Consider the following 25,096-nt stretch of genomic DNA (forward strand, 5'->3'; position numbering starts at 1 on the left):
CAATAGTACACATTTGCTCAGAGCTTCTTCCATTCCCTATACAGGTAGATCTTTTAAGTTCAAGGTCACTCTGGTCTCCAATATAATGATAACCTGTCTCAAAAAAAGGGTAGGGAGCGCGGGAATGTTTAGCCTAGCGATAAAAGGTACTTAAGCGGCTTAACTAAGATGCTTGGGCTAATCTCTGGTCTGAAAATAAAGTAGGATGGTGGAGGAAAGAGGCAGGTGTGATGATGCCTACAGTCTCACCAGCCCTCAGTTCTTAAGAGTCTGGTAGTGGGGCTGGAGAGATGGCTCATTGGTTAAGAGCATGGTCTGCTCTTCCAGAGGTCAGGAGATCAATTCCCAGCAACCACATGGTGGCTCACAACCATCTATATTGGAATCTCATGCTCTTTTCTGGCATCCATGTGTACATGCAGATAGAGCGCTCATACACTAAATATGTAAATAAAATTTTTTTAAAGTTCGGTAGTGTAGTTCAGTAATAAAGTGGATGCTGAAGGACACCACAAATAAATAAAACACAAACTTACAATTATTTCTGTGTGTGTGTGTGTGTGTGTGTGTTGTGCGCGCACCACAGCATTACCTACGTAGAGAGGAAAGGTAGTTTATCAATTTGGTTCTTTTCTTCTGTTATGTGGGCTCTGGTGATTGTTTTGCTGGCCCATTTTTAATTTTTTTTTTTTTTGGTTTTTCGAGAAAGGGTTTATCTGTGTAGACTTGGCTGTCCTGGACTCACTTTTGTAGACCAGGCTGACCTCAAACTCACAGAGATCCACCTGCCTCTGCCTCCCAGAGTGCTGGGATTACAGGCATGCACCATTGTGCCCAGCTAATACTTGCCTTTTTTTTTTTTTTAACATTTATTATGTGTATGAGCATTCTGCTTGCCTTTACCAATATGTACGATGTATAGGCAGTACCGATGGAATTGGAGCTACGAGAGTTGTTAGCTTTGGTGTAGATGCTAGGAATTGAACCTGGGTCTTCCAGAAGAGCAAGTGCTCTTACCTGCTGAGCCATCTCTCCAGCACCCTCTCCCTGCTTTGTTGAGACTGTGCTCTCTACGTAGCCCAGGCTGGCCTCAAACTTGTAGCAAACGAGGGTTGAACCACTACCACATTCAGAAACTTTTCTCTAAATCCTGCACCTACCACATTCAGAAACTTTTCTCTAAATCCTGCACGTTTATTCAACCTCATGGCCACAGTGAACTATTGTTTTGTTTTGTTCTTGACAATTTGACACAAGCTAGAGCCATTTGGTTAGAGAGAAGCATAACTGAAAAACTGCCCTCACCAGACTGACTTACAACAAGCATTTTTTTTAATGATTGATGTGGGCAGTGTGGAGGTTTTGAAAGAGTGCCTCCCCTGGGGGAATACGGAGCTCTGGGCTGTACAACTTATATGAGCAAGCCATGAGAATTACGCCATGGTTCCTCCATGGCTTTTGCTTCATTTCCTGACCAGACTTCACTCAGTGGCAGATTGTGACCTATGAGATGAAAAAAATCTTTCATCCCCAAGCGCTTTTGGTCATGCTATTTTTACAATAGCAAACCTAAGACAATGGCAGATCCACAACAGCCTAACTCCAGCTTCAAGAGATCTGACGGCATGTCAGCCGGCACACACCCACACTCATACACATAACACTTTTGTTGGTTTGTCTCTTTTTTAAGTACGAGCTGCACTCGTTCAAGTACTAGTTCTCCAAATACCACGAAAGGACGCATCCTGAAATACTGTACCTACAGCTGTGAACGACTGAGCGATGCCACTGAGTTTCCTCTACTGAAGGCAGATTCCACTGAACCCATGCTTCATTCTGATCAAAGCTTAAGCAGGAAAATCCCCTTTCCTCATCCTTGAGCGAAGCTGTGGCCTAGGCTCGCAGTCGCCCCTCACTCCGCCATCCCAACCCCCATAAGCTATCAGCAAGCGCTACCCTGTCCTTTCCCTGGTATAGTTTATGTCTCTGTGAGGCAATATCGCTCACCTCCCTAAAAGTGCAGAAGGCCGAGGGGAGACGCAGGAGAGAAAAGACACAACACAGAGCTGCGGCTGGGAATAGTGAGACAAACCAGAGGTGGCCATCCGTCCCCAGCTCCCACCGGCTCCCACGGAATAGGCCGCGCGGGTCCCCGGCCGCTCCGCCGGAAGTCCCGCCTGTGTCTGGGGATACGGCCGCGCGTCCTCCGGCCAGTGCCCGGGTACAAGCTCAGACTGGCCATCTCGCGCCGTGAACTCAGCACTACAGCCTAGGAAGCAGAACGCCTCGCGAGCCCCTAAGAAGCGGCACCCACACAGGAGGCCAGGCGAAAGGCGCAGGGCGAGTAGCGCCGGGGCCGCAGGCGGGACTTCCGCCTCGGGACCCGGAAGGGACTGCGCCGTCGCTGGTGGGAGTTGTAGTCCGGCTGTGGTTGGGGGGGGCCCGCGGCTCATGCGCCGTGCACCGAGGCTTGTTTCACATCTGTAACAACAGGTGAATTGGGGTTTTTATTCTACCCTTTCGCGCCCCTTGAAGCAGCCTGACACGGTCGGGGGTGGTCTGCGCGAGGAGGGGTCCCGGGTCCGGCCGGCGGCTTGGCGGAGAGTGGGAAGGAGTAGCTGGCGAGCCTGAGGAGCAGGCCGGGCATCCTAGGCCTGCCCGGGAAGCTGGCCGGGCCGAGCCGTGGGCAGCCAGGCCTCGGCCTGCCGTTGCCATGGAGCCGGGGCGGGGCGGGGGCCAGACCGGTCCGCCGGGGCGGGCCTCGCTGCCAGGGGCTCCGAGGAGGCCGAGAGAGGCGGCTTCATTGGCGCGACGACGCCTTCGCCTCAGGGGATGCTCGGTTTTCCCTAGGCTGGGCCTGGAGGAAGTCTCCGGAGTGCCCCGAGACCTTTGTCTGCCCCTCCTTCCACTGTGCGGTCTGGACCGTTCCTCCAAGGGGAGGCCTAATGCATTTTTTTACTCCTCTGGTTTGCCCCTTTTGCACCGACCTTGTCTGTGGGGGAGCCTAAGGGGTGAGGTGTTCTTTGTTTGCTGGTGCTGACTTGTCCCATTTTGCAGGGGAAGACCTAATGCATGGTGGGTTCTTTGTTTGCAGTGGAGTCCCAGGAGTCCTCAAAATCCTCAAGCTAAGAGTACAGCGTCAACACTCTTTTTAGATAGTCCTTGTGTAAACACATTGGTCATTTAATTTCCACTTTCCAATGCAGAGACTGTTCACTTTACAACCCCAGTTCCTGGGTGTTTGCCATGCACTGTAGCAGGTAGACTGCAGCAATCTGGTTGCAAGGTCTCAACCTGGTTTTGGATGCAACCTACTGGCCAGAGTGAAATTATACATTATCTGATGATTTCCCTTGCGGTTTCTTGGAAGGCAGTGAGTCCACTGCCATGTGCCATGCAAGGCTTGACTACATCTTATAATTTACACTTAAATCCCAGAGTCTTGACACTTCCAAGTGGGAAGACCCTTTCCTGATTTTATATACCTATGTATACATGTATGTAAAATATTGTGTATATATGTACACTATATATACATGTATGCATGCAGTTATTTAGATTTATAATAATGCTTTTTACTTGTACTTTATATGTTCTTTGCCAAAGTTTATATCTATGTAAGCCTACTCCACCCGACTCCCAAAGATCATAACTTTCCAAGTATTTTCATTTATGAAGCTATATGTAGTCCAAAATTTTATCAGCTTTTGGACTGTGCTTGTCCTGAATCATGAATGAACATGATACATTGAGATTACAGGTTGATATGTAAGAAAAGTAGTGTAATATGAACATGTAAGACCATGACATTCTTATTCCATTCTTTCCTGATGCTATGGGATCCTGGGTAAGTTGTATGTCTGCTCTTCAGTTTCCTCTGGGAAAGAAGATTCTTCTCAGGGGAGTTGCAGGGATTATATGAGGTCAAGTCTATGGATGTTTATTGTAAACCGTGAAAATGTATTTGAGATTATTGTGATTGTAATTTTCCCAGTCTGGAAGTGTCATTTTAGATAAATTGATATTATAGATATTATGGGATTAGAAAAGTGAATGAGGGTTTGTTCTGGGCTTGGAGAACACATTTTCTTATAGATGCTCTGTGGGAAATTCACATTTAGTTTGGTCTAGGACAGGTTGGGGACCCATTGAGTGAGGCTATCGTATCAAAAACTTGTTAATGTTAGTAAGTTGATTTATATGATGATACAGTTTTGCCTCTCAGGGGGATTGCCACTCCAGTGACCTTACATTATATTTTCTAGGAGGAGGCCCAGCCTCGTGATGAGGAATAGCAAGGAGAGAATTCAGCTCCAGTTCAAAAGCCTGCAAAATCTGAGCCCCTCCTTGCTTTTATAAGGTAAGGTGACTTCGCCCTGCTTATAGAGCATGTGGTTGGTTCCATTTGTGGTCCTCTTCGGAGTATCGTTCATTATTACTGGTTCGGAGCCATCACATAGTCAGTCTACTAGAAGTTGTGTTTCCTCATAGAAGAAATTTGACATATTGAATTTATATGTCTCTATAAATTTTATTAGAGTCATTCTAGTATTTTAAAAAACAGTACCGCAATACAAGGGAAGCATGTTTCTTTTGGAGCTCTGTGAAATGTTCTAGAACGTGATAAAGTGAGATGATTTAAATCTTTTTTTTTTTTTTTTAGAGCGTGGGTTTCTCTGTGTAGCCTTGGCTGTCCTAGACTCACTTTTATAGACCAGGCTGACCTTAAACTCACAGAGATCCACCTGTGTCTGTCTCCTGACTGCTGGGATTACAGGCGTGTGCCACCACACCTGGCTGGTTTGATATCATGAATGTCATATTTTTTGAGATGAGACAGGATAAGACTGTAGTAGATGAAACTTGTTTGGCAAAGAGAGGATCCAACTTACGTGAGTAAATGGCATTGTGGCTGATATCATATTTAAGTATTCTCTCTTGACTGCACCGTATCTTACTGGCTGAAATTTCTAGCGTCCCTGGGGGAGAGGCGGTCGTGCTATGAATTTGAAAGATTAGGCCTTTCACTCCCCTCATCCCCACAAGTTGAAAATGAAAGGGAATAGCAGTCAGGAACCTCCTACTCTCCTACATCAACCTAATGTGCAAAACATGACATAGATGTATAAATTTAATATAGTAATCCAGGAGTGCTATTACTAAAAAAGATCTCTTAAGTACAGTTTGAGTATTTTACAAAACAATATTACTAAATTATGAGTCTTACTTTTCCTGTAATCTCTAGATAGAGTCCTCAGTTAAATGAATTAATAAAAGCTAGACATTGTGGTACACACTTATAATTCCTTCATTTGGGAGGTGGATGCAGGAGGATCAGAGTTCAGAAAATGAAGCAAATAAATAAAAAATTAGAGGAAAAAATGTACTAATAAGTAGAATGTGTTAAAATAGTGCATACCTGTAATCCCAGTGCTCAGTGAGCTGAACTAGGAGGCATGTCCCTGCCTCAGGAGAATGAAAGAAAAGCATCAAGGCTTCTAGCCAGTAGCTGTGCTCTAGTGTGGTATTTATAATTTCTTATTAATAATACCATTGGCAGTTATTACTTAGAAATTTATCATTCATTTTATAGGGACTCCACCATAAAATAAATTTTAATTCTGAAACTTTAATATGGTTACTTTTCGATATTGTCAGTCAACTCTCATTCCAAAGGGCTCAGCCAGTTTTTTTTTTTTAAGATTTTATTTATTTATTTATTTATTTTATGCATATTAGTGCTCTAAAAGGGCAGTAGAGGGTGTAGATGGTTGTGAGCCACCATGTGGTAGCTGGGAATTGAACTCAGGACCTCTGGAAGAGCAGACAGTGCTCTTAACCACTGAGCCATTTCTCCAGCCCTCAGCCAGGTTTTGAAAGCCCAATAGCCCAGTTTGTCCTAAGTCCTCAGTCATTTTTCCTGAGGCCACTTGCAATAGGAGGTACATACAGAATTTAGTTTCTTCTTGGAAAGTCCAAGAAAATCTACCAGTGCTGTAACTGGGTAGTCCCTACATGTCTTGACACTGTCTATTGCTTTCTGTTTAACAGGCTTAGGGAGTTTAAGAACAGCAACAAGAAGAAAGCTGTCAGGTAGAAAGCAGCAAGCAGACAGGGTTTCTCTATGTAGCCTTGGCTGGAACTAGCTCTGTAGACCAGGCTGGCCTCAGACTCCCAGAGACCCTCTAGCCTTTGACTTCTGAGTGCTGGGTTAAAGGCAGGTGCTTCAGATTCTTAAGCCTGGGGAGCAGCTGTGGGGCTCACTGGTTCATAGCTTCATTTCCTTTTTCTTTTGGCTAATGTCTCTGTTCTTGTACCCTTGCAGTCTTTGCAGATTCTTGAACCAGGAATAGTAATCAACATTCATGGCCTTTTGACCCTCCTTCTCAGGATTCCAGCTTTCTCTCCTGGCCAGAAATGTTCAGCCTGGACTCATTCAGAAAAGGTAAGAATGGACTCTACATGTGATTCCAAGCCTCCATGTGACTGGCCACTGTGAAGGCTGTGAGCCCCTTCCAAGTGCAGTACTCTAACCCTCTCAGGGTAATTACCCAGAACCTTTACCCTGCCTACCTTCGCTCAGAACCCGCCTTGCCTCTTGTCCTGGCTTTGTGCATGCTTGCTGCCCTTCTCTCCAAATGCTCCTTCCTGCTCATCCATTATCAAAATCCTTCCTGGTTTTCTTTTTCCTTTTTCGTCTGTGTGTGTGTCTGTGTGTCTGTCTGTCTGTCTGTCTGTCTTGTCTGTCTACCTGCCTGCCTGCCTGTTTCTGTGTCTGTGTGTATATAGCCCTGTCTTGGAGCTAGGTAGTGATGGGATTAAAGGTGTGTGACACCACTACTGACCAAAATTTTCAAATTGTATTTATTTATTTGTATATGTGTGTGTATAAAAACTGAACAAGGCTCTAATCTTTGTGTGTTTTACAAATAAATTAGAACCAGAACAGAATTTCCTTAACTGTTGATTAAATAGATCCTCCCAGTTGTCTCTGCTTTGTGCTATGTTGATAGAGGCTGGGAACCTCTAGCCAAGTGGTGACCTATGTGATCTACTGAATGGAGCCAGGTGGAGGGCCAATGTACCAGGATTGTGAACAGCTTCTTCTTGCCTCTATGAAGACATGAGTATCTTCAGTCACTCTGTTTTCATAGAGGCTGAAAAAAGTTGACCTTTTTTTGAGATGGGCAAGTACTAAGAAGAGAAAGATGGAAATGGAGATTAGTGTAGACAAAGCATAAATTTTTGAGCTGAAAACCTAGTGGCATTTATATATGTCTTTTCAGTAACCTATGGGTTTTGTTATCTACTGAGCTATAAAAAGTGGGTGACTTGAGTTCTTTTGTGGGAGGGATTTCTGAAAGCACAGAACAGGTTTTGTAAAGAAATGAAGAGCCTGGTATTATTTAACACTTCTTATTTTGAGAGAGTCCCACAGCTCAGACTGGCCTCAAACTCACTATATAGGCATGGATATCTCGAACTCTCAATCCTCCTGCTATCACATCCAGTTTATGCAGTACTAGGGAGGGATCCCAGAGCTTTGTGCACACTAGGTAAGCACTCTACCAACTGAGCTATACCCTCAGCCATTCTTTGACATTCTTACATGCTGGGCCCCAGTTAGAGAGCACTGGGGCAAATTGTCTTTACAGGGAGTTACTTGGGCTGGGTGTTTAGTACATGTCTTTAATCCTAGTACTTGGGAGGCTGAGTTCAAGGCCAACGTTGGTCCATTTAGTGAGTTCTAAGGACAGACAGGGCTAAACAGAGAAACTCTGTCAAAACAGAAAGAATTAATTTGTCTTGACTTTCTAGACCAAGGCTTGAGGAGTAATTTTTTTTTGGGGGGGTCGTTTTATTTTTTGAGATAGTTTCTATGTAGCCCTGGCTGTCCTGGAATTCACTCTGTAGACAGGCTGACTTTGAACTTGGAGATCCACCTGCCTGTGCCTCCCCGAGTGCTGGAATTAAAAGTGACATTCTTAGTGCTGTTTTGTAGAACCCAGTGTGGCCTTAAAAGAAAACCTGGTTGTAGATTTCTGATTCACATGACTGTTTTATACTCACTGGCTGCCTAGAGGTCTCCAGTGGATGTCTGAGCCTCTCTGTGCTTTACTTCCTTATTATTAAATTAAGGTGGATGAAGTCAGTACCTTTCTGACAGGATCTCAAGGATCAGGTGAGTAAGTACAGTAAAGACCTTAGAGCAGGGCCTAACCCCTGCAAATAAATAGTCCGCATTATCATTAAGTAACTGTAGGATGTAATATGGTCTAATTTTGGATCTTGTTTTCTAAGAAAGGGAGTATTACATATTTACCAATAATGTTTTGTTTTGTTCTGTTCTGTCTTATTTTACATTGAAACAGTGTCTTGATAGGTAGCTCAGACTGGCCTTGAACTCCCTGTGCTGTGGCCCCAGCTGGTATTCCACTCTCTGAGAACATCCTGCCTTTTCTTGCATATCGAAAATCTGATTTCTTGGCTGTATTGTCACCAACATCAGGACACAGACACCAAGCTCAGTCTTACGTAGTTAGCACAACACTTTTAAAAAACATTGGATCAGGGGCTGGGGAGATGGTTGAATGTGTAAAAATATATGTTGCATGGGCTTGATGACCTGAGTTTGCACCCACATAAAAGTTGGGTGAGTTGTCCTCTGACCTCCACATACACTGTAGCATGTGTGTACCCAGAGAAAACACAAATATACAATACCTTAAAACAAACAAAAATCAGGGTTGAAGAGCTTGCTCAGAGATTAAGAACACTGTCAGCTCATCCAGAGGTCCTGAGTTCAATTCCCAGCAACCACATGGTAACTCAATCGATAGTGAGATTTGGTGCCCTTTGCTGTTATATAGGCATACATGTAGTCAGAACACTGTAAACATAGTAAATAAATAAATCTTAAAAAAAAAAAGTATTGGATTAAAGTCCACAAAAAGTTGGGCTGTGGTGATATACTCCTTTAATCCCACTACTTGGGAGGCAGAGGCAGTCGGATCTCTGAGTTCAAGGCCAGCCTTGAACTCAACAGAGTGAGTTCCAGGACAACCAGCGCTACACAGAGAAACCCTGTCTAGAAAAAGAAACAAATGAAAATCTATAAACAAAGCAGTATGTCAATAACAAGAATTCACATTTCCTCCAGCCATACATCAGAAAAGTTTTGGTGACATTGTAGTACCCTAACAACTTCTTATCAGTTGTTGAAAACCCTCTTGAGATAATAGCCATCCAGTCATTTACCTACACTTCACTACATTAAACATCTTTAAATTGTATATTTATGCACACATGTGGTATGTGTGCGTTAGCCACTGTATTCATGTGGAGTCAGAGAGTAACTTACAGAGGCTGGTTTTTTCCTTTTATTATGTAAGTCCTGGGAATCAAACTTAAGTCATCGGGCTTGATAGCAGGCAAATTTACCCACTGAGCTATCTCATCAGCTCATTCCCAACCTTTGGCTGATTTTGTATTTAATGTGTAGTATCCCTGAATGTGAGTGAGGACTCTTTTTAGATAAGAATGGAGAAGTGGAAGTTGAGCCAATCATTTCTAACCTTACCCTTAAGGCCAAGCAGAAATTTAATTCAAAATTAAACCTTAATCTAGAAGAGCCTACCGGCATTTCAGGTGTAACACTATAAACTACATACCTCAAGCATCTTAAGGCTTATTGAAGTTATATGAAGTTCTCAAATAATCATTACAAATATAATACTAGAAAAGAAGACTTGGCAAATACAGGCTTTGCACAAGTGCAAGTCCAGTAGTGTGGTCAGAGGACCACAAATCACTGGTGCATGGGAAGATGCTTTGGGCTACTAAGGCAGGCAACTAGTATAGTCCTAAGAACGCACCAGGAACATTCTGATGACAGCAGGGTTGCTGAGGCAGCTCTGAGCTGCTGCTGCTGCTTAATTTTACTTCATGTCTCTCCAAAATTTGGAGCTTCGTATAAAGATCATTTGTGGCCCAAGTCTGGTTGTTCATGCCTTTAATCCCAGCATTTGGGAAGCAGAGGCAGGTTGATATTTGTGAGTTCTAGGCCAGTTATGGCTATATACTGAGATTCTTTCTCAGCCACAACAGGTAATATGTGTTTGAAAAGATGACTCTGTAGGTAAAGGGCCTGCAAAGGGTCTGATCACACCTGAGTCTGATCCTTAGAACCTGTGGTAGAAGGAAAGAACTGACTCCAGAGAGTTCTCTGACTTTCACATGTATATCATGGCATGCAATACAGACACACACATTAATAAATGTCAAACTTTTTAAAATATAATTTGTAGGTCTTTGTTATGTAGCACTTAGTCTCCTAAATGAAACATTTGGAGTGACAAGTTGTTCATTTTAACATTTTTTTCCTGGGTATCACAAAAGTTTATTTAGCAAAAGTTTCATATGAAAATGTACATGACCCAGTTCTACATCACAGTCAAATAGGCCCTTTAGGGAGGGCTGTGAGCGCCTCTGCTGAACAGACATTGTTTGGACTCTTTCAAGGCTTCTAACATGCTGGTGGTGTCTGCTCGCATGGCCACTGTTCCAACGGCCTTCTGTTACCCACGAGTCACAAGATTCATGAAGGGATCAAAGCCCCCTGTATTCCTTGTACATGTTTGCCACCATTTAATTTTAATGATAATTTCTTGTCCATTAATTTCTTCAGTTCAGGAGGGTGGGCCTTCCACGTGGTGACTCCTCGGTGGGTTCCACACAACGGGGAAGGGCTGCGCAGCCTCATTTTAACATTCTAAGTTACAGTTTTATTTCTTTGTGTGCGTACTGTGGCACACTTGTAGAGGTCAGGGTCGATTCTCTCTTCTGTCTGAAGGTGGGGATTGAACTCAAGTTATCTGGTTTGGCAACAGACACTGAGCCATCTCACCAGGCCCTAGTTGTTCACTTTTAGAAAGAGAATGAATTATAATAAGTGTAGATCTGCTTTTTAGCTCTGAGGGTAGACCCCAGTTATTGATTACCCAACTGTCTTGCCCTATTCTAAGAGGGAAAAACATAATAAGATTTGGTGACTAAGGCAATCATCTAGGGGATCTAGAGCAAACGGGTGTATTGTTGTTTTTAAGATTATTTTTGTTTTACATGCATTAGTGTTTTACCTGCATGTATGTTTGTGTATGGGTATCAGATCCTCTGGGAGTTACAGATAGTGTGAGCTGCCATGAGCGTGCTGGGACTTGAACGTGAGAGCAGCCAGTGCTCTTTTTCCTCTGCCTCTCAAGATTACAGGGGTAAGCCACTGTGTCTGGCCGGTGGTTTGGTGGTGGTGTTTTGGTTTTAGGTTTTGTGTTTGGTTTGGTTTGTTCTTCGGTTGGGATTCTGTTTGTTTGTTTTGTTTCTTTCTTTCTTCGTTTTAAAACAGGGTCTCACTTCCTGACCAGCTTGGAAATCACTATGTAGGCCAGGCAGGGCTCAAATTCACAGAGCTCTGCCTGCCTCTGCTGGGATTAAAGGTGTGTGCCATCACATCATACTGACTTTTTTGAGATACAGTCTTACTGTGTAGCTCAGATTGGTCCCTATTTCAATCCTCTAGCCTCAGCCTCTCCAATGTTGTGTGTGTCACTATATCCACTCTCTAAGTTTGTTTTCGGTCTTAGAGTAATAACTGGGGATCCTTAACCTATTCCTGAAGCCAGGCTTTAGCAAGGGCTTTATTCTTTGAGGAAATGTGGCTGCCAGAGACACTGGTTTTGATGGCATGCTTACCACCTTCAGATCATATTTTATTTTAATTATTTTATTTTTATGGTTTTTTGAGACAGGATTCTTTGTGTAACAGAACCCTGGCTATCCTGGACTTGCTTTATAGACCAGGCTGGCCTCAAACTCACAGAGATCTGCCTCCCAAGTGCTGGGATACACCTGGTGCAGCAATCTTAACCACTGAGCCATCGATCCAGCCCCAGAGCAAATGTTTTGATTCTCAGAGTAGAAAAGAGTAACCTTTGGATTTATAGAATCTTGTGGCTTTCAGTTTTTAACTGTTTGTCTCTCCTACCCCACTTTGGAACAGATCTAGCCCTGGACAGCTTGCAGTTTTTAATATAGACCAGGCTGGCCTTGAACTCATAGAGATAAGCATGTCTCTGCCTCCTGAGTGTTGGAATTAAAGGTATGCACCAACATGAATGCCTTGACTAGTCTTATTTTCCTAATTTAAGACTAAATTGCTGGGCAGTGGTAGCGCATGCCTTTAATCCCAACACTCATAGGCAGGGGAGGACAGCCAGTTCTTAGGACAGCCAAGTCTATTAAAAAAAAAAAAAAAAAAAAGACTAAAACAAAGCATATAGGATTATAGGTTAAGACTCATAGAGAGGCCAGATGTAATAATATAGACCTGTGATTCGAGCACTTGGGCCAATGTTATTTTTAGTTTCATGAACTCATAGCAAGGCCAGCCTATGCTATTGGAAATGCTCTCAGAAAAACAAAATAATCATAATTTTTATAAAGGGTAGGTGAGGGAACAATTTGAGTTCTGGAAAGTCAGAGGGGACCTCTACAAGGATATTTCTGGTGTGCATATAAACCAGTTACTGTTTTGTATCATTGCTTCCCTGTTCCTCAGAACCTGTGCCTGGCTCTCCAGTATTGTCTTGAACTCCACTTGGATTCTCAGGGTGAATTAGCTCAGAGGTGTGTGCTGTGAGAGGTGAGAACATGTTACCCTGATTTGTTTTCTCTTTTCCCAGATCGGACCCAGCACAGGCAGCGCCAATGCAAGCTTCCCCCACCCCGCCTTCCACCCATGTGTGTTAATCCTGCTCCTGGAGGGACCATCTCTCGAGGTAAGGAAGGTCGAGCCTTGCCTCTGGCAACAGCTTGTTCCAAGATCTGTGGGTAGGTGGGTGGCAGGGGAAACCCTGTACCAGGGACACACTTCTGGGAAGTGAGTCAGGGGAGTGGGCTTGGCAAAGGATGGACCCCAAGTGAGAACGTACTTACAGTAGGTTTTTCATGGTCCTTGTTTACGTGGCTTGGACTCTGCAGTCTCTGTGGGCCTCCTTGTTTACCCTGAAAGAAATGGTAGGATGAGTTCAGCTGTTAAGCGCCAGATGGAGAAGCTCTGAGGCTAGTAGGAGTTCCTAGGCTCTTCTGGGTCAGAGGTCAAATGCCTGAAACAGGCTCACAACAGAGACCTGACCCTTCCATCTTGGCTGCTTGGACACTAATTTCCCCAGTGCCTCAAAACACTTTGCTAACATTAAAGTCTATCTGACAGTCCTTTGGCAAGACAGCCTATCTTTTTGATAGGGAAAAATAGCTCAATACTCAGATGAATGATGGTTCACCTCAGGTCAGCATGTACCTCCAGATGGGGCCAGTAGTCAGAGCACATGAGCATCTTTTCCTTCCCTCAGACTTAAGTCTTGTTTAGATTATTTTTGTTTTAAGAGACAGGGTTTCTCTGTGTAGCCTTGGCTGTCCTGGACTTGCTCTGTAGACCAGGCTGGCCTGGAACTCACAGAGATCCACCTGCCTCTGCCTCCCAGAGTCCTGGGATTATAGGTGTATGTTATCGCATCCGGCTAATTTAAATCTTTCCTACATTTGCCAAGACCAGCATTCCTAGTGGCCTTTTGCCTTGACGGGCGCCCTTTCCTGCTTCGACTGCCCGTTCATATCCCTCTGCCTAGTTGAAAGAGCAGTGTCTTAGGTCATGGAGTCTTTGCTGCATCTGCGGTGAGCCTGTCTAGTCTAGCTTCTGAAAAGTACTTTGAAGTTCAAGAACTTAGGAAAGGTGTCAGGGACAGTTTCTTTGGCATGTGATCGGCCATGTTTCCAGTGCCCCGTCCTCCACTCTGCCGAGACTCTGACTTCGGACAGTGTAGTAGAAATGCATACTCCAGCCCTTCTGCCCACCTGGCTTAGGTTTTTAGGAAATGCCTCCCCCTACCATTTCTAAACAAGAGTTGATTGCCCCCCTTTTTTTTTAATGCCCTGTAACTTGAAAAGGCTGAACGTTAATATTTCCAACATGGCAGGTGAGTGGCTCTGAGCGTGTCAGATGTGCTGTGGTTAAACTCAAAGACTGTTATTTGGATTAACTAGGAGTCAGGTAGGCAGTGCTTTCTTGAATGCCAAGGAGTATACTGTGCTCTTGGGATGGATAAGGGCCCTGCGTGGCGACCCGTAGGTGCTATACGCCCCTTCTCTAGCTGTGTCTCCAGAAGGCATCCTTGGGGTGTACAGAAGACATCTTGATTTACATACACTGTTAAGCTTTCTTCCTCCCATGCTGCTTTCTGCTTCGTTTGTGTGTACACGTGCATGTGTATGTGGTGGTGGTAGGACTTACACATAGGTCTTCACTGCCTCCTCCGCCTCTGCTTCCTCCTTTTTCTTTTGAGGTGGAGTCTGACGGTATTGCACAGGTGGCTTTGAACTTCTAGCTCAAACAATCTTGCTTTTCCTTTCCAGTAGGAGGGTTACAGGTACTGCGTCTGGCACAGCACGCTAGAGGCTCACTAGTACTTCTGCCCTGAAGCAGGCGCTTTGAAAAGCTAGGTGTGGACAGGGGCGCCTGCAGTCTAGCAGTGGGAAAGCAGGAAGAGCAAGAGTTCAGTATCAGTCTTGGCTACAATATTATCTTAGACTTTATCTCCCTAGACTCTATTTTCCCTAGAAAAACAAGGTATGTGGTAAAAATAGTGTCTCCAGTGTTCAAATAAAATAAATAGCACCCGGAAGACGGTGACCACCCGGAAGACGGTGACCGTTTGTATTGAGCAGGGCCCATTAGATTTGGAATTGAATGTAAAAAATTGATCCTCTCAGCTGTGTGGTGGTTGGTGCATGTCTTTAGTCCCAACACTGAGGAGGCAAAGACAGGTGGATCTCTGGCTTTGAGGCCAGCCTGGACTACAGAGTGAGTTCCAGGGCAGCCAGGGCTGCACAGAGAAGCCCCCCTGGACAAACAAACCATCCCCACACTACTGTCTTATACTCCCCATACCAATTTTTACCAAAGCTGTCCTGGTGACTGTATCTAGAACTTAGTTACTGTATCTAGAAACACACCTGTATGTGTCCTCTGCATCTTTTCCTTCCTGCCTGGAATTGTGTCATGGAGCACTACCGCAGGACGATCTGCCCGGACCCAGGGCCACATTTGCTGTTTGCAGTGCATTCCTCTTGCAGTTGTGTTGGTTCCTGTTGCAGAGGCTTACAACTCAGGATATATGGCTTTCCCGTGTGAAAGGGTGCTTGCCTGGCTGCTGTGGCTCTTTTTCTTCTTATCACCGGCCAGCTTGACCATGTCTTATCATGTGGAGTATGATAAGTTGAGTAAGTTCTACATGCTGCCTGAGAGAGCCAGTTTTTAGGTATTGATAGACCCTTTCTTATTTCCTTCAAAGGTACTATGGATTACACCTGATCCGCTGTTATCTTGGGTTTCTTCCTGTTGCCTTTTGGTGCTTTAAAGTTTCAGTTCCTAAACTAGGCATTTTGGCTTATACCTGTACCCTAGCACTTGGGAGGCTGAGGCCAAAAAGGTTTGCTACAAGTTTGAGGCAACCTGGGCTACATAATTAGTTCCAGTCCAGTCTGGGCTATAGAGTAAGACCCTGAATCAAAACATAAGCAAAGGTTAAGCTACTAAACATTCACGTGCAGACTCAGATCCTTTGCACCTTGATTCCATTTAGTGGAGATGTCCTGCCTGATCCAGAAGTGGACAGAAATATCTCTGAGAGCTGGCGAGATGGCTCAGCGTGTAACAGTTATTGCCATGCTATCCTGATGACCTGAGTTCAATCCTTGGAATCCGTTGGAAGGAGAGAACCACGAACATGCATACACATTAAAAATAAAATAAAAAATAATTTCAAAGAAATATCTATCTCTGAGTTAGTAAACCTTTTTATATCTTTTTTTTTTAAAGACAGGATCTTATTCTGTAGCTTTGCTTGGCCTGAACTCTGCATGTAGACCAGGATGTCCTGGAACTCAGAGATTTGCTTGCTTCTGCCTCCTGAGTGCTGCCATTAATCATGAGCCACCATGCCCACCTATTGTTCAGCTTTTCCTGTCATGGTTTTCTGTTGCAGTTAACTCTACGTGACAGCGGGAAAGTAGTAATTGATATTACGTAAGCACAGGAATAACGCTGTGCCCCAGTAAAGCTTCTTAGAGGGCTGGAGACAAATGCACTTTAGCTGGCAAAATTATTTTCCCAGCTTGAACTCAGCCCCCAGCACTGAATAAATCAGGCATGGTGGCACAGTCCTGTATTCCTTACTCTCAGTAGGATCATTAGTTCAAGATCAGTTTAGGTTAAGGAGAAAGGCAAGGCTGGAGCAAATGAGATTGTTTCAAACACTAACAACTACAACCTTACAGCAGCAACAGTGGACTGGATTTGGTCTGCGGTCTATGGTTTGCCAGTTCCTACTCTGAATGCTTGGAGGAGATCATAGAAATGGAAGCCTTCCAAAAGCTGGTCTAAATAGCTGCCTTGACTATACAGGAGTCACTGGTGTTTACGGAGTAAAATATTTGCTCAGGATGACTCCAGCTCTTAGAACTCAATATATTTTATTTTTATTATTTTCCCATATGCTTGTTATGATCCAATTTTTGGTTTTTTTGTGTTTTGTTTTCTGAGACAGGGTTTTTCTGTGTAGCCTTGGCTGTCCTGGAACTCACTCTGCAGACCAGCCTGACTTTGAATTTGGAGATTTACCTACCTCTGCCTCCTAAGTGCTGGGATTAAAGGCATGTGCTACCACCACTATCTGGCATGAGCTTTTCTTTTTAGATTTTATTCATTGTTACTGTGTGTAAGTGTGTATATAATGTGTCTGGGGTAGAGGTCAAAGGACAGCTTTGTTGATTCAGTTCTCTTCTTCCACCTTCCTATGGGTTGTGAACAACTAAGCCTGTGTCCTCGTGCAGGTGTTTCAGCCACTATCACTATCACTGGTTATACAACCAGGATTTTTTTTAGTTTTAGAAATGGGGTCTTGTTTTGAATCCTAGGCTGGCCTTATACTCTCCAATCCTCCTGCCTCAGGCTCTTAAGTGCTGGGATTATAGGCCTAAGCCACAATACCTACCTTGTTTTCTTTTTCTTAATGATTTGTTTTTATTTTGTGTGCATTGGTGTTTTGCCTGCATGTGTGTCTGTGTGAGGGTGTCAGATCCTCCGTAACAGAGCTACAGACAGTTGTGAGCTGCCGTGTGGGTGCTGGGAATTGAACCCAGGTTCTCTGAAAGAGCAGCCGGTTCTTTTAACTGCTGAGCACTCTGTCCAGGCCCAGGAGTGGACTCTTAGCTCACTCCTTGGTACTGTGCCCCAATGTAGGTGCTTTCACTCTTGACTCCAGTCCAGGGGGTTAAGTCCGTTTATGTTCAAGAGGTCTTCCCCATTAGAGAGTTTTCGCCAGGTTTATCTCTAGGAGTTGGGTGCCTTGCTTAGCACTGAAGCCAGGTATTACAGAGCAGCCTGTAAGGAATTTGCCGTGTGTAGGACCTGGAGGGACTTGGCTCATTTCTTTGAATGGACGTTGAACAAATACCTATTTTTCTAAAATCATCCCATTCCCTTTCCTGCTTGAGATCCAGATGCCCAGCAGGCTGGCCAGCAGACATCCTAGCTCCTTGCTCTCAGGTCGGCCCCGAGTCCCCCGGGCCAGCAGAGGGCGTACGGTACTCCCGCTGGTCTCTGAGCCCTCGGAGGTACGGTCGCGGCCTGGAGCCGCGGGGACTGGTGGGATCGCGATGGCGGCTGCCAGGCGTTTCATGGCGCTGGCTGCTGGCGTCTCCCCGCGCCTGCGGCCTCCGGATCCCCGCGCTGCCGGGCGACAAGGACGCTCGCGCGGCTTCTCATCAAGCTTCGTCCACCCGGATGGCATTCAGGAAGCTGCCGAGGTCAAATCAGAGGTTGCCCTTAGCGAGCCTGGGGAGGGCGACGGAAGCATGGTGAACGGTGAGGGCCGTGTAGCAGAGATTGGGCTACGAGGTTCTTGAATAGGGAAGACAGCTGAGGGGCGCGGGATAGCTGCTGGTCTGGCAGGTCAGGGCTCTATCTTTGAAACTTGTTACAATTGTGGGCCTTTGTCTTGTTGTTAGAAATTCTGGTGTGGCTTATGTCCACCTAGAACCCAGCACTCATGCTTGTGGCTGTGTGGGGAAACACGTAAATATCCTACTTCTGCCAGGTTGGGTGGCATTGAGGATTATTAGCTCTGTCCTCACAGTAGGACTTAGCCCCAGATACACCTGGAATTTCAGAACTTCAAATAGAGACCGAGTGTCGTCTTTGGTAGACTGTGGCCTTACGTTTCATGACTAGTGCAGAGAATGAAACTGGTGAGGACAGCCTGGCCATTAAGATAGGTGGAGTGAGCTAGCTGGCCTTTACCCTTCTTAAAGATCTGGGGTGTGTCTGTGCACATTTGTAGGTCTAGTGGGTTACTTAAGGTAGCGGTGCAAGATGGGATCAACTCTCCTTGAGGCTACGTCTACCAGTTTATAAACTGCTTGATTCTTACATGATTTATAGTACAGCATTTAGGAGTTTGGTCCAGGCAGGACCCTTCTATTGTGCTAGTTGACACAAGAGTCTGCCCCAGGTAAATATCCCAAAGTAGATAACAAGATTATGTCAGAAATTTTGGAGGAATGTTTTCAAAACACAACACTGGTAAGATGCCTCAGCTGGTAGAAGGGCTTGCTGTACAAGTCCGATAGATAAACTCAAGTACCATCCCCTGATCACAGTGGAGGGAAAGTGTAGGCTTGCCAGTGTCGACCTCTGACTGACCTCACATTGTGTACACGTACAGTAATAGCGAGTTTGTTTGGTTTTTCTGAGACAGGGTCTTCTTATAGCCCTGGCTGGCCTGAAACTCAAAGAGATCTGCTGTTCTCTGCCTCCCGAGTGCTGGGATTAAAAGTTTTCAACACCTGTCTAGCAATGAATATTTGCTTGTTTGTTTATTTATTTTGTTTTTTTGAGACAGGGTTCTCTGTATATCATTGGTTGTCCTGGACTATGTAGATCAGGCTGGCCTTAAACTTAGAGATCTACCTGCCTCTGCCTCCCCACATGCTGGGATTACAGGCATGTGCCACTGTGCCCGACAAAGATTTGTTTATTATGTAAGCAATGTTCTGTCTGCATGTACACCTGCACACCAGAAGAGGGCAGGGCACCAGATCTCACTATAGATAGTTATGAGCCACCTTGTGGGTGCTGGGAAATCTCAGCCATTTGTGTTTTGAGGTTAATACAGAGAATAAGTGAAGGGAAAGAGATGGTCCTCCTAGTATCTGATTCAGCCTTTCCCCCTTATGGAAGATAGGGAAGGACCGTTCTCCGGTCTTGACTGTGAGACTTTCTGTGGGCTTTGGAGAGGACTTGTACAGAGGGGGTCAGTTGAGTGTGCAGACATCTTCAGAATCTGGATCTTGTCTTGACCTGTATCGGCCTGTCCTTCTGTGTGGGCTGCTTTAGGAGGGTCTTCATCTCTCCTGTGCATGCATAGAAGATGTTTTTGTTCTGTTTGCTTTTTGAGTACCCTCTTTCAGACATCAGACCTTTTCCAAGGACTCCTAACTCCATTGAGTGCTTTGGGGTCTTTATCCCGGATTATTGACTTTGATATAACACACACACACACACACACACACACACACACACACACCACTTAAGGAGTTTCAAAAGAAAAAGAATTGTAATTATTTCTTTCTTATTTTCTTAGCTTCTAGGGACCTATTAAAAGAGTTTCCACAGCCCAAAAACCTTCTCAACAGTGTGATTGGAAGAGCCCTTGGCATCTCACATGCAAAAGACAAGCTAGTGTATGTGCACACGAATGGACCGAAGAAAAAGGTAATCCTGCTGATGGCTAAGTGAAATGCTAATTTGACTCAAAGGAGTCTGGCTGTACTTTTTTCTCTCACATTTTTCTTTTTTTTCCAGACAGGGTTTTTCTGTGCAGCCCTCCCTGTCCTGGAACTCAGTCTCAAACTCAAAGATCCACCTGCCTCTGCCTCCCGAGTGCTGGGTTAAAGACATTCGGCCCTGTTTGTTTGCTTTGTGTTGTTTTGTTTTGAGATAGGTCTTATGTAGCCTAGGTTGGTTTAGAACTTGCTGTGTAGCAGGAGCCGGCCTTGGATTGCTGGTCTTCCTGCTCCTGCTTCCCAGATACTGAAGACAGCTACACACATGAAGGGGGGGGGGGGGACTTATAGATGTGTGTCACTGTGCCCAGGTAGAATGGATTTTCCTAGTATGAATGGACAGTCAGCCGAGACTCTCACAATATAATTCGATGTGAAGAATTACCAAAAGTCCACATGCTTTGTTTAGAGGACACAAACGCAGCAGTTAGGGTAAGGAGTGCTCATCTTGCCTAAGAGTGCTCCCTGGCTTTGGTCCCTCTTGTAACAAGGAATGGAGGGGAGAGGGGATGGTGAGGACTCCCTGCTCTAAGAGTGTCATAGAGCCTAGATCCTACAGAAGCATTCAAGCAAACCATCTAAGTGAAGGTTTTTTTTTTTTGGTTGGTTGGTTGCTTTGAGGATTTTTCTATGTAGCCCTGACTGTCCAGGAACTTACTGTGTAGACCAGGCTGGCCTTGAACTCATGAGATCACCTGGGTCTGCCTCCAGAATGCTGAGATTAAAGGCCGATGGCATCACACCCAGCTTGTTTATTCTTGATACAGGGTCTTACATATCCCAACATGTCATGGAATTTACTTTGTATCTTGATGCTCCTGCTTCTACCTCTGCAGTGTTAGGATTACTGTGTGGGCTACCATTCCCACTTCTTTATTCTCTCTTCACTTTTCCAGAAAGTCACCCTGCATATAAAGTGGCCCAAGAGTGTGGAGGTAGAAGGCTATGGCAGCAAGAAGATCGATGCCGAGCGGCAGGCTGCAGCAGCAGCCTGCCAGCTCTTCAAGGTGAGCCTCCTTCGTTGAGGCCTTCAGGCCCAGGAGACACGTAGCCCTTTCTCTCTCTTGTAGTAGTTTTGGTTCCAGGGACATCTTGGTAGATGTTGATAAGTGTTCAGTCATTCAACTGTACTGAGCCCTTCCTATTTCCGTGTGTGTGTGTGTGTGTGTGTGTGTGTGTGTGTGTGTGTGTGTGTGTGTGAGATACAGGTGCCTGTGTGTAGACAGAGGCCCATTTTGGGCGTCATTCCCCCGGAGTTATTTACATTGTTTTTCTGTTTATTTGGTGCTTGTGTGAGACAAGGTCTCACTGTGAAATTTGGCTGGTCTAGAATGACCTATGTAAGCTAGCCTGGGAGTCACTGAGGTACATTTGCCTTTGCTTTTTGAATACTTGAACAGAAGGTATGCCTCACCATACCTGGCCTGCCTACATTGTTTTTTTGAGACAGGGTTTCTCTGTGACCTGGCTGCTTGGCTGAATTTCATGTCCCATTATCCAACTGCGGGCTCTCTCCAGCCCTGGATTTAAGAGTGTGTGCCGCCGCCGCCCCGCGCCCCCCCCCCCCCCCCCCCCCGTGCTCTGTATCAAGTTGGGGATTGGATTCAGGTCTTCATGCGTGTGACACAAGCACTTTACTGACTAATCTAACTAACTCCCCAGCCCTTATCTTACTGTAAAATTTAAAAAAAAAAAAAGTGCTTTTTGTTTTTTGTTTTTTTCCAGTCTGAGATGTGGTCTCATTGTGTAGCCTGGCTGGTCTGGAATTCACTGTTGTAGACCAGGCTGGCTGTCTACTTGAGTGTTAGCATTAAAGGTGTGTGCCACCACCACTGTTCTTTTAAAGATACTTATTTTGTGTGTGTTGCTTGCCTGGGTGCATTCATGCCCTTGAAGGTCAGAAAGGGCAAAGAGATTACGGACAGACGCTCTACCCACAGTGTTCTTTTGATTATAACTTTGTAGTTTAAGATTAGGAAGTGGGATTTCTCTAACTTCATATTATTAAGGTTATTTTGATTATTGGGAGCATTTGTGGTTTTTTGGTAAGTTTTAGAATTTTTGTTTTTGTGTTTGACATTTTTCATTTCAGTTTTGATAGAGATTTTTACTATTGTTTTTCAATATTTTATTGTCTTCAATGTACAAGTTTTTGTTGTTGTTAGGTTTTTTTGTTTGTGTTTGGATTTTTTGTTTTGTTTTGTTTCTGAGACAGGGTGTCTGCCTGTAGCCCTAACAGACCCGGAACTCACTTTATAGATCAGGCTGGCCTCTGACTCACAGCAGTCCACCTGTCTCTGCTTTCCGAGTGCTGGGCTTAAAAGTGTGTGTTACCGTGCCCAGCTCAGGATAAACACCTTTTTATTTTATTTTATTTATTTTATTTTATTTTATTTTATTTTATTTTATTTTATTTTATTTTATTTTATGTGCATTAGCATGAAGGTGTCAGATCCCTTGGAAATGGAGTAAGGGACAGTTGTGAGCTGCCATGTGGGTGCTAGGAATTGAACCCAGGTCTTTAGGAAGGACAGATAGTGCTCTTAACCACTGAGCCATCTCTCCAGCCCCTAGGATAAACATCTTAATCCAAGTTTTTTATTGTTTTTGATACTGTTAAAAATGGCATTTTTTTTCTTGATTCTTTCTTTTCTTTTTTGTTTTTTGTTGTGTTTTGTACGGTGTTGAGGATTGAGCCTGGGCCACACACGGGGCGAGGGTTTCTACCCTTGACTGTCTTTGTAGTGCTTTGATTTTTTTTTTTCTTTTTTTGAAGATTTTCAAATTAATTTGTTTGTGTGTATGTTTGTATGGGTGTTTTACCTGTGTATATGTCTGTACAGTGCCTACAGAGGCCAGAATAGGGCGTCAGACCCCTTGGGACTTAGGTCATATGGGTGCTGGAACTTGAATTCAGGTCCTCTAGAAGAGTAGCCAGTGCTCTTAAGCACTGAGCCATTGTTCCCGTGCCTTGCTTTTACATTTAAGCTCGTGTATATGTGTATGAGAATCAGTGTGTTCAGGTGGATACAGTACCTACGAGGGCAGAAGTGAGCATCAGACCTTGAGCTGTTGAGGTGCCCAGCTGAAGCAGGTCCTCTGCGATGGCAATAGATGCTCTTGCAGGCTGAGCTAGCTCTTCGGCCTACTCTTTGATCTCTTTGTTGGCTGGTTCCTAGAGTAAGCCCAGTGCAGCTTAGTTGGCTTTTCTATCCATATTGAATATTTGTTTTACAGATGGTTTTAAAACATTTTAGATTTTGTAGTATATTTCTAACAGGATTCTTGTGTTGGAAGGGCTGTCGAGTTGATAGTATGAGCTCTTCATTTGCTGATTGCCCTATTACTGAAGCTTTGTAGATCACTATGTGCTGTACATTCTGCTCCTCCAGCTCCCTGTTTTTTGTTTGGTTGATTTTTTTTTTTTTTTTTTTTAAAGAAAGGGTTTCTCTGTGTAGCTCTGGCTGTCCTGGAACTAGCTCTGTAAATCAGGCTGGCATCAAACTCAGTGATCTCTGCGTGCACTGAGATTGAAGGCGTGTACCACCACCACCCAGCTCTGGTTCCCTGTTTTTCCATGGTCTCAACTGTATAGTCTAGGCTAGCCTTGAACTCAGGGCCATCATTCTGCTTTATCCTCCCAGTGCTGGCCTCACACTAATGCACTACTGTGCACAGCTAGCAGTGGCCTCATTTCTTCAGTCCCTTCTCTGTTTTTGTTTGTGTGTGTGTGCATGTGTGCATGCATGCATGTATGCTCCAGGTGCCCCTGGGGCCAGAAGAGTACTTACATCCGTGGAGCTGAAGTTAAAGGAGGTGGTGAACCACCATATGTGGGTGCCAGCAGCTGAACTCAGGACCTCGGGAAAAATAATAAATGTCCTTAACCGCTGAACCATCTCTCCAGCACTGTTTTGAGTTTTTCATTTGTTTTTGAGGCAAGGTTTTCTGTGTGTAGCTCTGGCTGTCCTGGAACTCCTGTAGACCAGGCTGGCCTCGAACTCAGAGATCTGCCTGCCTCTGCTTCCAAGTTCTGGGATTAAAGTCATGCACCTCCAAGGCCCAGCTCTAACCTTTTCTTTTTTAATTTTTTTATTTTTATGTATATGACTGCTCTATTTTCATGTACACCTGCATGCCAGAAGAGGGCATCAGATCCCGGTGTAGATGGTTGTGAGCCACCATGTGATTGTTGGGAAATTGAATTCAGGACATCTTGGAAAAGTAGTCAGACTATTCTCTCCAGCCCCTAACTTATTTTCATTTCTCACTTTTGTTTATTGAGACCAAGTCCTACAGCTCGGATTGTTTTCAGCTTTAAGTGATCCTCCTGCCTTGGTCTGGGAGACCTAGCATTTACCATCATATCTAGCAAATCTAGACATTTTAAAAGTCTTCTTCCTTTTTTTCTTCTTTCTTCCTTCTGTCCTTCCCTCCCTTTCCTTCTGGTGTTATGGTTTTTGGGATGGACTCACTGTATAAGTAAAACGGAACTGGATTGCAAGATCCTTCTCACTCAGCTTCCATTTTGCTGGGCTAATAGGAGTACAGCATTATGCCTGGATTAAAATGTTTTTTTGGTATTTACATTTCTGGCCAGGGCTGAAGTGTGTATAGCAGAATACAGGCAGGCTGAGGTATGGTGATGGTATGATCCTCAGTTTTCTCTATTTGACAGGGCTGGGGTCTGCTTGGTCCACGGAATGAACTGTTTGATGCAGCCAAATACCGAGTACTAGCTGATCGTTTTGGGTCTCCAGCTGACAGCTGGTGGCGCCCAGAACCCACCATGCCTCCAACTTCCTGGCGGCAGCTGAATCCCGAGAACATTCGGCCAGGGGGTCCTGGAGGCCTATCCCGATCCTTAGGCCGAGAGGAAGAGGAAGATGAGGAAGAAGAGCTAGAAGAGGGGACCATTGATGTGACAGAGTTTCTGTCCATGACCCAGCAAGATTCCCACAACCCACTCAGGGACTCAAGGTACTGCTGTGACAGAGAGATGCAGGGGACCTGGTTACATCCTATCATGGGATCAGTATTCTCTGAGCCTTCACATGTGGGAGGGCTCTGCCTGACACTTAAGTCATTATACCCTGTTGCTCAGTGTCTCCCCTATATTGAGGAATGGGATGGGATAGTC

At 44.7% G+C, this 25,096-nt stretch overlaps 1 protein-coding gene across 3 annotated transcripts in view; it reads left to right on the plus strand.

Moving 5' to 3' along the window:
• Positions 1 to 2,367: 2,367 nt before the first annotated feature.
• The window catches only part of Dhx30 (DExH-box helicase 30), a 30,609-nt gene continuing 7,880 nt past the window's right edge, over positions 2,368 to 25,096 (plus strand). The window contains exons 1-7 of one of the 3 annotated variants that reach the window (XM_021663618.2): positions 2,368 to 2,493; positions 4,266 to 4,360; positions 6,326 to 6,445; positions 12,738 to 12,833; positions 19,755 to 19,885; positions 20,853 to 20,963; positions 24,635 to 24,936. In XM_021663618.2, the coding sequence (XP_021519293.1) occupies positions 6,418 to 6,445; positions 12,738 to 12,833; positions 19,755 to 19,885; positions 20,853 to 20,963; positions 24,635 to 24,936 (668 nt within the window). In that variant the 5' untranslated portion in view covers positions 2,368 to 2,493; positions 4,266 to 4,360; positions 6,326 to 6,417. Of the gene's footprint in view, positions 2,494 to 4,265; positions 4,361 to 6,325; positions 6,446 to 12,737; positions 12,834 to 17,712; positions 17,978 to 19,754; positions 19,886 to 20,852; positions 20,964 to 24,634; positions 24,937 to 25,096 lie in introns of those variants that run through there. The other 2 variants (XM_060385212.1, XM_021663611.2) reach the window with 2 other exon arrangements.

Source organism: Meriones unguiculatus, chromosome 6 (genome assembly GCF_030254825.1).
Source record: "Meriones unguiculatus strain TT.TT164.6M chromosome 6, Bangor_MerUng_6.1, whole genome shotgun sequence".
In the NCBI taxonomy this organism is placed as follows: Eukaryota; Metazoa; Chordata; class Mammalia; order Rodentia; family Muridae; genus Meriones; species Meriones unguiculatus.